The sequence below is a fragment of the Stegodyphus dumicola genome, chromosome 1 (genome assembly GCF_044657685.1).
Source record: "Stegodyphus dumicola isolate Sdum_Otavi_A_Nest chromosome 1, ASM4465768v1".
Lineage (NCBI taxonomy): Eukaryota > Metazoa > Arthropoda > Arachnida > Araneae > Eresidae > Stegodyphus > Stegodyphus dumicola.
The window spans coordinates 233742210-233758181 of NC_140768.1; the positions used below are offsets into that span (position 1 = coordinate 233742210).

General features: G+C 31.6%; 1 protein-coding gene across 2 annotated transcripts in view; it reads left to right on the forward strand.

Annotated features, from left to right (window-relative positions):
• The window catches only part of LOC118192277 (ribonuclease H2 subunit B), a 115912-nt gene that overhangs the window by 74253 nt on the left and 25687 nt on the right, over positions 1–15972 (forward strand). For both annotated transcript variants that reach the window (XM_035363203.2, XM_035363202.2), the window contains one exon: positions 10249–10413. In XM_035363203.2, the coding sequence (XP_035219094.1) occupies positions 10249–10413 (165 nt within the window). The remainder of the gene's footprint in view (positions 1–10248; positions 10414–15972) is intronic.

Below are 15972 nucleotides of genomic sequence, written 5' to 3' on the forward strand. Positions count from 1 at the left end.
TATACTTCATAACCACTAAAGAGATTGGGTATGACATTTTGTGTGCAGATGAATGAAATTAAAAGAATTATTTACTGTGCAATGTTCCAAATCCCATTTTAACATGTTAATAGCTCCATTTCCTGATGCTTGGTGCTGAGGAAATGCACCAAAACAAAGAACTGTTTTTAAAATGTTGGAGATGCTTAAAAAAAATGATAGTAAAAAAGAAGTGTAGATCAGTCTTTACAAATAATGGAAAGTTCATATCTAAAATAGTAACATCTAAATGAAAACCGACAGTCTTTAAAAGAAAGCAAATGAAGTGTTATTTTTATCTTTTTACTGCACAAAATATTTTATTCAATTAGCATCTTAAACAATACCACTAACCCATAGCTTTTCTCTATGCTTGTTAGCTGTTGTTCTTTCTTCTCTTTTGAAGTGTAACTGTTCTGTTACTCCTCTTTAAAAATCTAGTTGCACTTGAAAAACGAATAATACAGTTTAGAAGTTGGTATACAGTTACTTGTTATAATAATTAATTATATTAATTTAAATTTTTTTTCAGTTCAGTGTGATTCTATACCTCCACTTTTATTCTGAAATACTAAGAGTAACATTTCTTAAGAATAAAGTAATGTCATTAAATTTTTTTCAAAAGGAAGAAAAGGAACAATTTTTTCTAAATTTTATTTAGACTTTTCTAGATAAAGTTTATATTTCTAGATAAAGTCTGTGTAGACTTTATTTATTTTTAGATATTCTTTTTTTTTTTTTTTTAAATGGTTTAGTTGCAAGTCTTCTGGTTATATTTCAGTACTTCTTTTTTCCTGTGGCCTTAACGGAAAAGGGAATTTACTACCCTTTGCAAGCATGAAACAGTTATCAATACTTGCATGCAATTCATTTGATATCTGCACTACATAGTTTCTTTAATATATTTATATACACAGAACTAATTGAACATGAATTTGTATTAATTATTTTATTTAATGCACTTTTATAAGCAATTTATTTGAAATAAACAATGTATGTAAACATGACCCGGAATTCATTTTTAATAGATGCTTTCTGCTGGCTGTAGTTCAGCATTTGTTACTAATACTCCATTAAATACATTACCGCGATTCATGACTAAACATAAACTCTCCTAGTAGGATGTCAGGTGAAGGCAAACTACACTGGTGTGCAAAAATTAAGGACGAGACGGTTTTTTCAATATAACTTTGTACAAAAGCTTTCCAAATCAACACATTTGATACTGTAAGATCCCCAATACGTAAGGACATGAGTAATGTAAGCAACACTTACTAAAAGAGAAATCAGAGGGATAAAAAGAAGCTTTATTGAAAAAGTAGCATGGAGCGCAATGCGACTGAAGGCCGAAACATCCCTGTGATGGGTGTCCAGCAAGAAACATCCGGTCTTTAATAGGGGATATGATCTCCTGTCACTGCTAGGCAGGTTTCACAGCGTCTGCCCATGCTGAGAATGAGGGTGTCAATGAGTTGTGGAGGCAATGCTGCCCATTCGTCTTGCAGCGCCAATCGAAGCTCCGGAAGCGCTACTGGTGGTAAGGTACGAGCTGCCAAGCGTCTGCCTAGAAAATCTCATACATGCTCGATGGGATTGAGATCCGGAGATTGTGCCAGCCAATCCATACGTTCAATATCCTCACTCTCTAAGAGCTGTTCGGCAGCTACTGTGCGCTGACATGGTGCATTATCGTCCATGAAAAGGAACTGCGGACCCATAGTGCCTCTAAAAAGACGCACATATGGAAGAAGAATCTCATTACAATAACGGGTCCCGTTGACTGAACCTGCATCGAAGATGTGAAGGTCTGTACGACTACCAAGCATGATGCCTCCCCAAACGAGAACACCGCCACCTCCATACCTGTCCCTTTCAATGATGTTCGAGGGATGATTGCGGCTTCCCCGCTCTCTCCAGATGAGTATGCGATGAGAATCGCTACTCAGACTGAATCTGCTCTCATCTGTAAAGAGTACTCGTCCCCATTCATTGTCTCTCCAATTCCGGTGTTCCCGGCACCACAGGGAACGCCTTCTCCGATGGGCAGGCGTTAGAAGTACACACTGTACAGGGCGTCGTGCAAGCAGACTACCACTGTGCAGTCTTCTGGCCACGGTAAAACGCGATATCAGTCGTCCAGTCGCCTGTGTCGTATGTCTAGCGATTTCTCCCGCTGTCTGCCGCCTGTTTCTTCTGGCCTGTAAGGCAATATACCGGTCATCTGTGGGTGTGTTTCCTCGTGGACGACCACTACTAAACCCCCGGATAGCTGTTCCTATAGTTTGAAATTGTCTCCAAAGTCGTGAAACAATGCTGTGAGCAATTCCGAACTTTGCAGCCACACTTGTCACACTGTGGCCTTTCTCCAACTTCCCAATGATTCGACCTCGGGTAAAAGCATCCAGATGTCGTCTAACAGATTGATTATTCGCCATTTCTCGCTGAGGCAGCAACTCGGTGTGATTTTAACTGCTATATGGCGTGCAATCTCTTTGCCAGAAATACTGATCTTACACCGACAACATGCTTTATACTACTCAGACACTCCCCCATTACGTCTACCTGCATATCTGCGCATGTGCTACCGTACATCACCTTACTTAATCTCCTGATTGGTCTTTCTGTCCGCTCTGCCTCTTCGTTCAGCTGATATGCTAATTTTTCGACTTCGTCCTTAATTTTTGCACACCAGTGTTATATCCTTGTGCATTTTCAGGGTTCGTAGCTGTCCTTACAAGTGCTTATAAGTCCTTAATTTGAAAATAAAATATAAAGGCCCTTATAGGTGCTTACTTTTTCTTTAAAGCCCTTATTTTTTTTGTTTTTAGTGCTTATTTTTTTCTTTTAGTGCTTTTTTTTAAATCCTTTGTTTTTAATGAAGCACATTTTTTCCCCGTATCAAAGCCGAAACTAAATAAACAACTTTTCTTCCTTATATGCAATGTCAGATTGTGAATCATACTCCTGAAAATTGTTTTCCCCCCTTCCTCTGCATTAACGTAACCTATGGTACGTGCGAGAGTACAGACTGGTGCACGTCGTTCTATTGGCCAAAGAATTGCGAAAACGTAGAAAATTCCAGTACATTCGGTATTCTTTTCCTCCCACCCAAATACTACACACGTTTGAATTTCTATCAAGATTTTAATAAATTTGCATTCTCGTTCCGCGTGGTCAGTTCATATTCGTGTTTATTATGATCGTTATGCTTATAATATGAGCATATGTATGAATATTTATAATAATATAATTGCAGTAACTGCTGAAGTATAGATAAACTTCCAAAAATGGGTGTGTTTTTACACAGATTAGCTTTCTAAGGAATAATATTCGGAATGGCTTAAATAAAAGGAAAGTAATCGAATAGTCAAAATAATTTCATTTTCTTTGCCAATAATACATTATACAGTACGGAGGTTGGGAGTTTCTCCGCAAAATCTCTAATATTGAATCAGCAGACTTTTTTTTTTGTCACTGTCCAATCTGGATTGAATAGGACTAAAAGTTTTTGCGGTCTACCCAACCCAAGCAAAGATTGATTCTATTTCAGAAATTTAATACAGTCTGTTGAAAATTAGAATCAGAAACACCCCCAGATTAGTAAGTCTCTTTCTTTTCCTTTATTTAGTTCTTTCTCCGAATACCGGCAGGTGTTGATTCCGATTGCGTAATATCACATATGGAAGAATTACGCCGCACGTATTGCGCAATAACGTTTGCGGTATTTTGCATTGGTAATTAATTTTGATGTTCAGTCTGAGATTTGTTTATGAACACTTAAAAGAGTTTTACTGTGCTTTCTAAGCAGAATATTTCTCAGTTCCGTTGGTTTTTATATGATGCACATATCGAAATGTCAAAATCATTTATTTAACCTAAATTTAAATTTAAAGAACGGCTACAATCTCCCCCACTCCTCTTTTTCCAGTTACTATCCGGAAAATTCGGGAATTTCCGAGTATGCTGGTTAGTTAAGTTAAAGGATGACTGAATGAAGCAATTTCCCATCTTCTGATTTCAGAAATGTGCCTCTTTTTTACTTAAATTACTTTGCTTGGGATATATGTTAAGAAAAAACTGTTATGCAATGAAAATTTAGAAAATGTTCAGAATTTTGATTTAAGTTAAATTATTTAAATATTAATATGAGTGGAAAAATAAATTGTATGTATTATTAGGTGCCAAACAATACAATTAATATGGCTTATTATTATTTATTTTCTATATTTTCAACTGAAATATCATCATTAAATTTTGTAATATAGTTTAGTTCTGCATAGTTTTTTTTTCCCTCTCATTGTAAACTAATTCTGTAAATTGAACTGTCATTTAAAATTTAAAAAAAAGTTAATTGTTTTCCATTGTTGAGGTAATGCTCATTCTCTTAATAAATATTGCATTGCTCATATTTTAAATTAAAGTCTAATTTTTTCTTTTAAGGTTATGCAGTTGTGTATAATGTAATTAGACAGGTGCTTATTTTTTTCTTAAAATGTGCTTGAAAAGTGCTTATATGTGCTTATTTTTTTAACTAAAATGTGGCTATGAACCCTGATTTTGTTCTGCCATTTAACAAATCCACTTTAAGCATGTTGTTTCCAAGGTATGGTTCAGGTTGTAGGATCCACCAAGTTGTACTTATAGTTCACCATAAAATGTTGGAAACTAGCTTCCTCCAATTTTTCAGTTTTACAGCTATTCTAGTGGTAGTCTGCTCAATTCAACGATCTCTCATTCCCATACTCTTAGATATTTTGCATGAGAATTTTCACTTAGAACATGAACCAAGATGTATTCATTGTTGCTGCAAATGCAGCTTAAATCCACTTTTGCAGCAGTATTCTTTTTGCATTGATCTTTCATTGTATGAAGAAGGATTCACCAGTCTTTACAGTTTTATCATGTAACAGACCTCCCTCTTGTAATTATTCCAGTTGATCACTGCAATTTCTCCCATGTTTAATAGCTTGCACACTGCTGGATTGAAGTGATTTTTTTTACTAGCAATAAATGTCTATTTTAAGCAATAAATGATTAGTAATAAATAACTAAAGGCTATTTTAATTCACTAAACCAATTCATCTGACAGAAGCTCTTTTTTCTTTTTGCAGCTGCTGACTTTCCTTACCTTAAGTGGCTTCTTTTCAACTTACAATTGAATATTATGGCCATTTTCACAAATTCTTTCAAAGGTTAAAAATATATTTCTCTTGGGAAGGGACAATAGAATTTTTTTGCCATCGATAAAAGATTGAAAGTGGTAATCATATTAAACATTTAATAATAAAATGCATTATATTTTAAAGAGAAAATTTTCATTAGCTAAGAAATGTAAACTAAGAGCATATGTGCAGATTAGTAACTATCTATTTCTAGTCAGTGTGGAAATGTGCCAGTTCCTCTTTCTCACCAACATAACTATAAAGGTTCCTCTTTCTCACCAACATAACTATAAACGGAAATACACTGCACAAAAAGTAGGGGGGACAGTTCTATATCTCCCTTTCTACTGGTCCAATTAACGAAATTCAAATTGCATTTTTCATGTCTCAAAAGTGTGATTTAGGATATGTATTATATTTATATATATCACATTGTTCTAATATAAGTATTTTGACACAAAAATCTAACTTTTTCTGAAACGACATGCCAATTGTTTTCCATATTTCGATTCTATGACTCAAATTATGCTAAACTGCCAAGTTTTGTAAAAATCGCATGAGTAGTTTTTAAAAAATTAATTTTCAAAATTTTAGCTCCTCAGTGTTAACCCTTTGACGCGTGCGATATTATTTTTACAATTTTTTTAACTAAAAACTCTAGAAATTGAATATTATGATTCTAGAGACAAATAATATATGAATTAAAAAAATCTACTCTTTCCCATTGTTTTGTGGGTGGTGGTTGCACTGTGAAACCACCACACGTCTAGGACTTTGGAACTTACCTAGGTAGTAGGGAAAAAAACTTACCTTTTTCCGTGCGCGTTTCCAATAAATAACGAAATTTACGAATTTTTTAAAACAAATGCATGTAAGAATTGCATAATATATATATTTTACATTATTTTACAAACTAAATCGTCAGAAAAAATTTAAAAATAAACATTTATGTAATTTTTCTATAGCAGTGAAAGTATAGGAATCTACATAATAAGTACGTTTGGCTACATGGATTAAAAACCTCAGTAAAATAAGGATTAAAAAAAAGACTCGGCGTTTTTTTTTTTTTTTTTAAATTTCAAAGAACAAATATTTTTTGTGACACTGTTCAAAGATATTTTGTCTTTTTAGTACATGCATAGACTCACATTGCATGTTTCGCACATGTATCTTCCATGATGTTTCTTCCTTGTGCTACAAAATGTACACTGATTGGATCTAAATTTCCCCAGTTTATGTCCAGCGTTATTTAGTTTCCTTTCATCTGGCACGTGACATTTGTGGTTTTTTTTATGTTAATGAGGGGGAGGGCTTGGTCTTTTTGGCTTTAGTACGGATCATTCATTTCCCATTCATACTTATTTTATTTGTATTTCGTCTCAAAATATTCAGAAAATATTTTTAATTTAAATAAAACTTTACGCAATTTCTATTTTTAATTACAGCAAAGTATATTTACATTAAATTTAAACCACAGGAAATAATTTATAAAATCACAATACTAGCTTGGGGAGCAAGTTTGTTGAGGTCAGAGAAAAGTTTCTGGAAAAGAAAGACCTTTTTACTGGTCAGGTGCGTGTATTGTTTAGTAATAAAATAACTCTGTGATTTCAAAACCCCTTATCTATATCCGGGTAAAAAGAAATATTCCTATTTGAGAAGCAAGCAAATGCCATTGTAAAGAGCAGTGGTTTCAAGGTGCGACCACCAATTGTGACACAATGCTCTAGTGGGGGCAGTGGTCGTGCCCTGAAACCACAAAGCAAATGCCATACATATAGAGGGTTTTTTTTTTATATATATATATAGTTTAATTATTGCTATTTTTTATTGTTTATGATAGAAATCATGGTGTGCGATGAATAACTTTTCAAATTTAAAGTTGTTTATATTAATAAAAGTAAGTTATTTTGTCTCATTGAAAACGAATTTTAAAAGGCATCCGATTTGAAGTACTAAAACCTAAAACATGTATGATTCTGAAGTCATAATCAATTTATTACATTTATGAATTTCTGAAGAAAGAGGAGAAAAAAATTCGAAAATTGGTGGTTTCAGGGCGCGACCACCGCACGTCAAAGGGTTAATTGAAATTGATATATATTTACTAATATCTCTTTTTTATATTAAGCTACTTGATTCCTTCTTCCTGAATTCAAAATTTAGGTTCATTCCAAATAAAATTCGCCCATTTTTTTATGATTTATTTTTAAAATTTGTATTTTAAATAGTTTTTATAAATTTTTGAAAAAATTTTGAATTGTAACCTATAAAATTTTTACCATCATCTTAAAGTAGATGTATATCTAGGCATGCATCCAAAAAATTAGAATATTTTATCAAAATTTCCTAGGATATATGTGAATTTGCATACTGACACATTTTGAAATTTGGCATATTTGTTATAAGAAATAATAATGCCAAATGTGTTTACGCACTTTGTTAAAATTATTTGAAATAATGAAGGATGACTTTTTTTCTGTTCGTTTGAAATGAAAAAAGGAAAGGCAAAGAGTTTGCTATAAATTAAAAAGTTCACCAAGTAAATTATTTTTGGCACAAACTAAAAAAATGCTCCAAGATAAATTTCAGAATTTCTCTGTAAATTTCGCATCACATTTTACAAAATTTAATATCTAGGCATAATTTGAATCATAGGATCGAAATATGGGAAAAAAATTGCATGTTATTTCAGAAAAAGTCCAGTTTTGTGTCAGAATACCTATATTAGAACAATACTATATATATAAATCTAATATATATCCTAGGTCGCGCTTTTGAGGCATGAAAAATACAATTTGAATTTCGTCAATCGGCCCAGTAGGACAGGAAATAAAGAACTGCCTCCCTTTTTTTTGCATAGTACATATAGGGTACAATAAAAGGATAGTAAAGGAAACCTTTCCTTTTTGTAATTAAGCAAAAATTCTACCTACTTTTATTGAATTGTTTGATTGCATGTATATTATTATTTTCTCTATATATTTCTTTCCTTTATAGTAATATGTCAGATGAATTAAGTTACTTTGTAACCTTTTAAAATAATGGTCTCAGTATTCATAACACACCATTAAAATATATGAAATAAATTTTCCATATATAATTGCCAATTTTTTTCAAAATTATAATGTATATATGTTCTATTAACTATTGTTTTATTCTAAAATAAAGATAAGCAAAATAAGTAGAATTACGAAAACTGAAAGACACTATTTTACACCTGAATTTTTTAACACAATGTTGGGTTTCATGTTTGTGGCTTGATTTTGTAAACACCAATTTTAAGAATGTTCTTTCATCCTTGCTAGAATGTCTTTTGAGCATTATATATAATGAATGATTGATTTTATAAATATATATATATAAACAGTGAAAAGATATTGACGTTAGTTTGCAATAGCCATTTAACCCTCCTTTTTAATCTGGTTATTTCTCCTTTCTATCCTAAAAATGTTAACATGCTGATATTAAAATTATCTGAACTGCATCATTTCAAAATTAATCCTTCTGACATTATACTTTTGTAACACTTACGATGCAAGTATTTATATAATGCTTCAGCCATTTCAGGAAGTAATAATGTTATTTTTCTCTTCAAGATCTCTTCAAATAACAGATGTCGTAAAAAATACGACGTGCGCGTCCTCATGTAAAATTGCCAAGCGTGCGTACTGGAAGCTTAAAGTTATTATAATTTCATAACATTGCAGAATCAAATTATTTACATTAAATTTGTCTTTTACTATTCAGTTTGCAATAGCCATTTAACCCTCCTTTTTAATCTGGTTATTTCCCCCTTTCTATCCTAAAAATGTTAACATGCTGATATTAAAATTATCTGAACTGCATCATTTCAAAATTAATCCTTCTGACATTATACTTTTGTAACACTTACGATGCAAGTATTTATATAATGCTTCAGCCATTTCAGGAAGTAATAATGTTATTTTTCTCTTCAAGATCTCTTCAAATAACAGATGTCGTAAAAAATACGACGTGCGCGTCCTCATGTAAAATTGCCAAGCGTGCGTACTGGAAGCTTAAAGTTATTATAATTTCATAACATTGCAGAATCAAATTATTTACATTAAATTTGTCTTTTACTATTCTCAGAAAACATAATCTTTTATTGCTAATCAAAAATATTCTTAAGATATGTGGTATTAAATATTATTTTAGTCAGAAGTAGACTTGACTTCAGCCATTGAAGAATTAACTCACAATTTAAATTATATTTTTTTCTTAATATGAAAAAAAAAATAAAAAAATAAAGAGGCATGTTGTTATGTCATAAAATTTACCTTTGGATATATATAATCTCTGTCCAAATTCTTTGGACAAAGATTTAATAGTCTTTTATGACCATGTTAGTCTTTTGCATGCCAAGAGTCATGTATAGACTATCGCTTTTCGGATTAAATAATATTAGTAACTTCTTTGATTTTATGATGAACTTCCAAACTGTAGAAAAAGCTGTACAATGAAAATGCCGAGAAAGCTCACTGTCTCTTGCTGTGAAGATATGTGTAGACATTAAACAACAGAGGGGGAGAGGGAGAAATATAAGGAATATGTTTTATATATACCAAAAAAAGGAAAAAATGAATAATTAGGGACTTTAGCAAGGTTAATGCAATGTAGAGATTAGATTTTTTTAAATGAAGCTATATTGATATTTGTACTTAAAAAGACATATATATATATGTACAGGATGAATAGAAAAATAATAATAATAATAATAATAATAATAATAATAATAGCTTGCCTTCAATGTTGGTACTGTACTTTTGGGAGAATGTTGTAGCCTTCTATTTTGTTTTTGCTTAGTGAGTCTTTCTGACAACTTGGTGTCACCTAATGAAGCACTGATCTAGCTTTATTTTGATTTCCTATTAACTTCTGTGTGTATCATTTTAGGAAGATGGTATTCTTCTTATCATATATGCTGCCCTGTATATAATCAACTTTGAAAAATCTGGATGTCTTTGAATATGTTTTAATATTTTTTTCAATGCAGCAATAAATTTTATTATCAGATATTTTTTATGCTTTTCTTTTTATTCTTTAGATGCAGCTGGATATAAAGTATACTGCTACAATAAAGATAAAACTCTGCAGTGGTTGCAAACAAAAGTTAAATATTTAGCCATGTCTCTGGAGAATAAAAATATTCACATAAATGATGGTTCTAAAGCTGCATCATTACAAGTTGATGATGAAGAAGTTGATCCAAGTAATCATTTTAAATTTCTTTATGACTTTTTTAAATTAATAATCATAACTACTGTTAGTTCATATTTTTGAAAGCACTCTTTTTTAAATTAAAAAACTGCAAATTAATTTTTGTAACTAAATTTTTTAAATAAGTTAAACTTTTATTTCCTTCCTGAAACTTCTAAATTTTAAAATAATTTTTATAAAATACTGAATTTTGAAGCACATACTTTTTTGATACACATAATAGTGCATGTAAATGGCAGAGATATTCTTCCTCACTTAAATTTAGATAACATTAAGTTTGATAAAAAATATTCAAGATAATTAAACTAAATTAGTATTAAAATTAAATGGATAATGTTTAAGATGGTTTATGTAATATGTGGAAAGAAAAAGATTTTATATTTTTTAAAAATTATTGCTTGGGGGGAAGGAGGTTAACAATGAGTGGATTACTGAACATGATGAAACACTAGATCAAAAGGAATTAGTACTATAACAATATATACAGTCAAAAGTCTTTAATCCAGACTCGTCGGGACTTCGGCAGTTCTGGATTATCGATTTTTCCGGATTATAGATCATCAGTTTAAATCTGGTAAGATGCCATGCAGAAATTATAAAATTAAAATATGAAACCATAATTTATGAAATAAAGAGCAATTATGATCTAAAGGGTATCAAAATTTACAAAAAAAAAAAAAAAAAAAAAAAAAAAAAAAAGAGAAAGCTTCATCTTTATTTGTTTACTTTATTAAATATTTCTTTCAATGTGCACATGCATAAAGCACTCATGTGTAAAGCATTTCACTATCAGAAGCACTCATGTGTAAACGCTTTACTGGCTTTACGCATGTGCGAAGCGGATGCGCGCATCAAACCCGCATGCATAAGTTTGTGGCTTTGAGGTCCGGATTATAGATCATTCCGGATAATGGACATCTGGATTGCAGACTTTGTACTGTATTTGTATTCTTTCAGAGAATAACACAAAAGTCTGAAATTCTGAATAACCTGTTTACAGGGTCGAGTGAAATTAACACCCTTTTTTATGAGCTGATAATTTATGCCATATCTTTTAAACGTGATGAGATATGTATAGATTTATTATAGGAAATCATAACAACGAATAATGAAGCGAATAACATGACATTTATGAAATGTCAAAAATGTTATCCATCTCATGTGACTACTTAGCTAAAAAAATACCTCTGCTAGATTCAGTACTTCATTCTAGAAAAATAACTATTCTGAGAAGCAGAACTTAAAGGAATGAATGATTTTTTTTTTCTGTTTATATTTAAAAAAATGTTGTATATTCCACATTTCAGATTTACAATTTTATGTTTTCCTCCCAGTTTTGTTTCTTCAGTATCATTCAAGCAAAAGTGACCAAACTATAATTGGTTTTAGTCAACAACTCCTAGGTGATATCAGAGCTTAAACATGATAACATATAAAAATGAAAGTGTGTCTATCAATCATGTACGTAGAACAGTTGAAAGATAAATTCAAAATTTTGAATGTAGGTAATAATTTAGTAATGATTTTTTTTCTGTTTATATTTTAAAAAATGTTGTATATTCCACATTTCAGATTTACAATTTTATGTTTTCCTCCCAGTTTTGTTTCTTCAGTATCATTCAAGCAAAAGTGACCGAACTATAATTGGTTTTAGTCAACAACTCCTAGGTGATATCAGAGCTTAAACATGATAACATATAAAAATGAAAGTGTGTCTATCAATCATGTACGTAGAACAGTTGAAAGATAAATTCAAAATTTTGAATGTAAGTAATAATTTAGTAAATAAGTCATCAAACACCTTAAATTTCAATCTTGTTTTCAAACATATCTGAAAAACTGTACAAGCAGTGATGTTAAGAATGCCTGTGAATTTTTACTAATGACAGCAAATGTCTCTTGTTCTTCACATTTATTGCCAAGCAATGCAAAAGCAACATAAATATTAGAAACATAAGCAACAAAATTTTAAATTATTTTGTTATTTAGTCATTATGAGAGTTTGAAAGAAATCTAGCTGCGGAAGCCAGAAAGGTTTAACCCTTTGCAGCATACCTAAAAGTTTCAATCTGAACACACAAAAAAGCTGAATGAAAAGGAATTTATAGGTTGCTATAGGTTATTACTATAGAACCTTCTTTATTTATACTAAATGGTAGCACAACACAAACCAGTCCACATATTTTAGCCATGTTTAGTTTTTAAAGCCGTCTATTTTCAAAGAGTTTCTCCAGATTTTTTTTTAGGATATAAAAGGAATTGCTTGAAAAGAAATTTCCATGTTATTCTTCTGGCTGTATGCTAATCTCCTTATTCTACATTAGTTTTAAAATTTTACCTTGAAACTTGCCCAAAATTGAACGGTGAACATCAGGTGTGCCCAGAGTAGGATCACTGAAATACTAGGACCAGACCAACAACTGTATGTTTGTTTCCCTGCAGCTCTGTGGTGAGCTCATTCACAATAGAAAGGTGGGTCTACATGTGTGTTTCATTTCTTTTTTTCCTTTCTTTCTCTCTCTATTTATTTATTTTTGAGGAGAGGTTTGGTTATCAACTACGAAATTGTTGGGGTGATTTTCTGAAGGTCACGGGTAATTTTATCAGTTATCTGTTTGGTTTCTCATTAGAGCAGTTCTCTTTTTCTCAAAGAACTTTTGTTAGTGCTATGTTTTGGTAGTTTTGAGTTGTAGATGTTTATTTAATTTTATTTAAGTTTATCATTTCTAATTGCAGATCTAATACAGTACAAAGTCCATAATCCGGATGTCCATTATCCGAAATGATCTATAATCCGGACCTCAAAGGCCACAAACTTTCTTTTTGTATGCTTTACGCATGCGCGTTTAATGTATAATGAACGTTATAAGCTAGGCTAAAATTATCTTTAGTGATTCTAAGGCATTTCAGTTAATGTTGCAGATTGCGCTGTTCTTTAGTCTTCTAATTGGATCCAGCTTATTCTTTTTTTGCAGACTGTTAGAGCAATTTTATTAAAATTAACCTTGAACTTTCGATTATGTCAAAAAGAGTTTCCAATTCTGGAGCTGGCAAAGGATCTACAAAGCGAAAGCATGTTTCGATTTCCATCAAACAAAAAGTGGAATTGCTGCAGAAAATGGATAAAGGCATATCCATCTCAAAATTATACAAGGAGTATGATATTGGAAAGTCAACTGTATATGACATAAGCAAAAAGAAAAAGGAACTTTTTGAATCTTTTGTGGATTCCAATACCCCACTTGCAATGAATAACAGAAAAAGGGTTCGTTATGGTAAAAGTGATGATCATGACAAAGTGATGATTGAATGGGTCAGACAGCATTGCGGTGAGGACATGCCATTGATGGGTCCAATGCTAATGGTTCAAGCCAAAATCATTTCATGAAGAAATGAACTTAAACACTGAGTGCACTTATTCAACAAGTTGGTTAACCAAATTTTAAAATTGCCATAGTATAAGACAATTAAAAATTACAGGTGAAAAAGCTTCAACTGATACTGAAGCTGCTGAACAATTTTCGGACATCACAAACTAAAGATGAAATCTTTCAGTTATTGGATTTTGTAAAGAAATGTGGAGAAGCAGTAATAAATGATGGTATAACAGAAGTTTTCCATTGCGATGACAATGCCCCAATTATCAATCAATTAACAGATGGTGAAATCCATAGTATGGTTCTAGATCCAGAAAATACCACTTTCAATAGTGAAGAAAGTGACAGACAGGTTATTGAAAACGAAAAAATTTCGATTGACAAGTTAGTCGGTATTCTCGACAAGGCATTTACAGGACTTGAACAGTGGAACTTTGTAACTGAACAAAAAATTCTGTCTGTTTATAGAATTAAAGAGAAAGTATTAGCACAAAAAACGAAGCAACTTAAACAACTTACATTGAAAGAAATGTTCAATAAAGTAAACATATCAATATTAAGCTTACTCTTTTTTTGTAAATTTTGATACCCTTTAGATCATAATTGCTCTTTATTTCATAAATTGTGGTTTCATATTTTTAATTGTATAATTTCTGCATGCCATCTTATCAGATTTAAATTGATGATCTAAAATTAAGAAAAACCCTTAATCCGGAATCACCGAAGTTCCGACGAGTCCGTATTATGGACTTTGTACTGTATTAGTTAATTTTTTTTTCTGATTTTTAATTATTTTGCAAATGGATGGGAGAGAGCTGACCGTTTCGGAAGCACTGAAAGTGGCACACGAATTGCCTTCAAGTAGTGAATCTGATACGGATCCTGGTACACGTGCAAAACATGCAATGTTGTGTTGTGCTTTTTCAAAAGTGGTGTCACTTTCTTCAAAAAGTACCACCATGAAAAAAATAGACAGTGTAAATATGAAATGCAAATAATGTAAATATCATATACCTAAGTTACTTTTTTTTCATTTATACGCATGTAATCATCATATAATCAAGAAGAGCTTTTATTGGGGGGGTTTAGCAGGCCTCCCGGTGGCACATCCTGGGTAATGCTAAATCCTGTACAGTGCTCAGAATCTATTTTTTTTTTAATCATAGGCAAATACTTTTACTCTGTTATGCGCTTTCCAGCAATGCTCGCTTCAGCACTCTTTTTGAAGCTGTATTCATTCAGTGAGTCTGCTTCGGGCACACCCACAGAATTAATATGGTAAATACTATCGTTACAAAATTTTACCTGTGTAAGGTCTGATTAGACTGCCCATCTTTATTTATTTATTTATTTTATGGAATTTCTAACTTTAAAAGGTAGTGTGCCGGAAAGGGCTAAAAATTAAATGATCTGTGAATTGCAGTTGCACACGTTGTAAAGCATTTATGTACATTTTGATTTGTTTCTGCCACTTTACTTTTGTTGGCACTTCCATAGCTGTCTTGGCAAAACTAGATAATATAGTTATTTAATAAATAATTAATAAAAAAATTTCTAGTACAGTCAAAAGTCGTTCATCCGGACTCGTCGGGACTTCGGCGATTCCGGATTATCGATTTTTCCGGATTATAGATCATCAGTTTAAATCTCGTAAGATGGCATGCAGAAATTCTAAAATTAAAAATATGAAACCGTAATTTATGAAATAAAGAACAATTATGATCTAAAGGGTATCAAAATTTACAAAAAAAGAGTAAGCTTAATATTGATATGTTTACTTTATTAAACATTTCTTTCAATGTAAGTTGTTTAAGTTGCTTCGTTTTATGTGATAATACTTTCTCTTTAATTCTATAAACACACATAATTTCTTGTTCAGTTACGAAGTTCCGCTGTTCAAGTCCCGTAATCTGTGTCGAGAATACCGACTAACTTGTCAATCGAAATTTTTTCGTTTTCACTAACCTCTCTGTCACATTCTTCATGTCTTTATCCATTTTTTGGAGCAATTCCACTTTTTGTTTGATGCACATCGAAACATACTTTCGTTTTGTACGATCCTTTGGGAGCTCCAGAATCGGAAATTCTATTTGACATAATCGAAAGTTCAAGTTTACTTTTATAAAATTGCTCTTACGATCTGCAAAAAATAATAAGCCGGATCCAATTCGAAG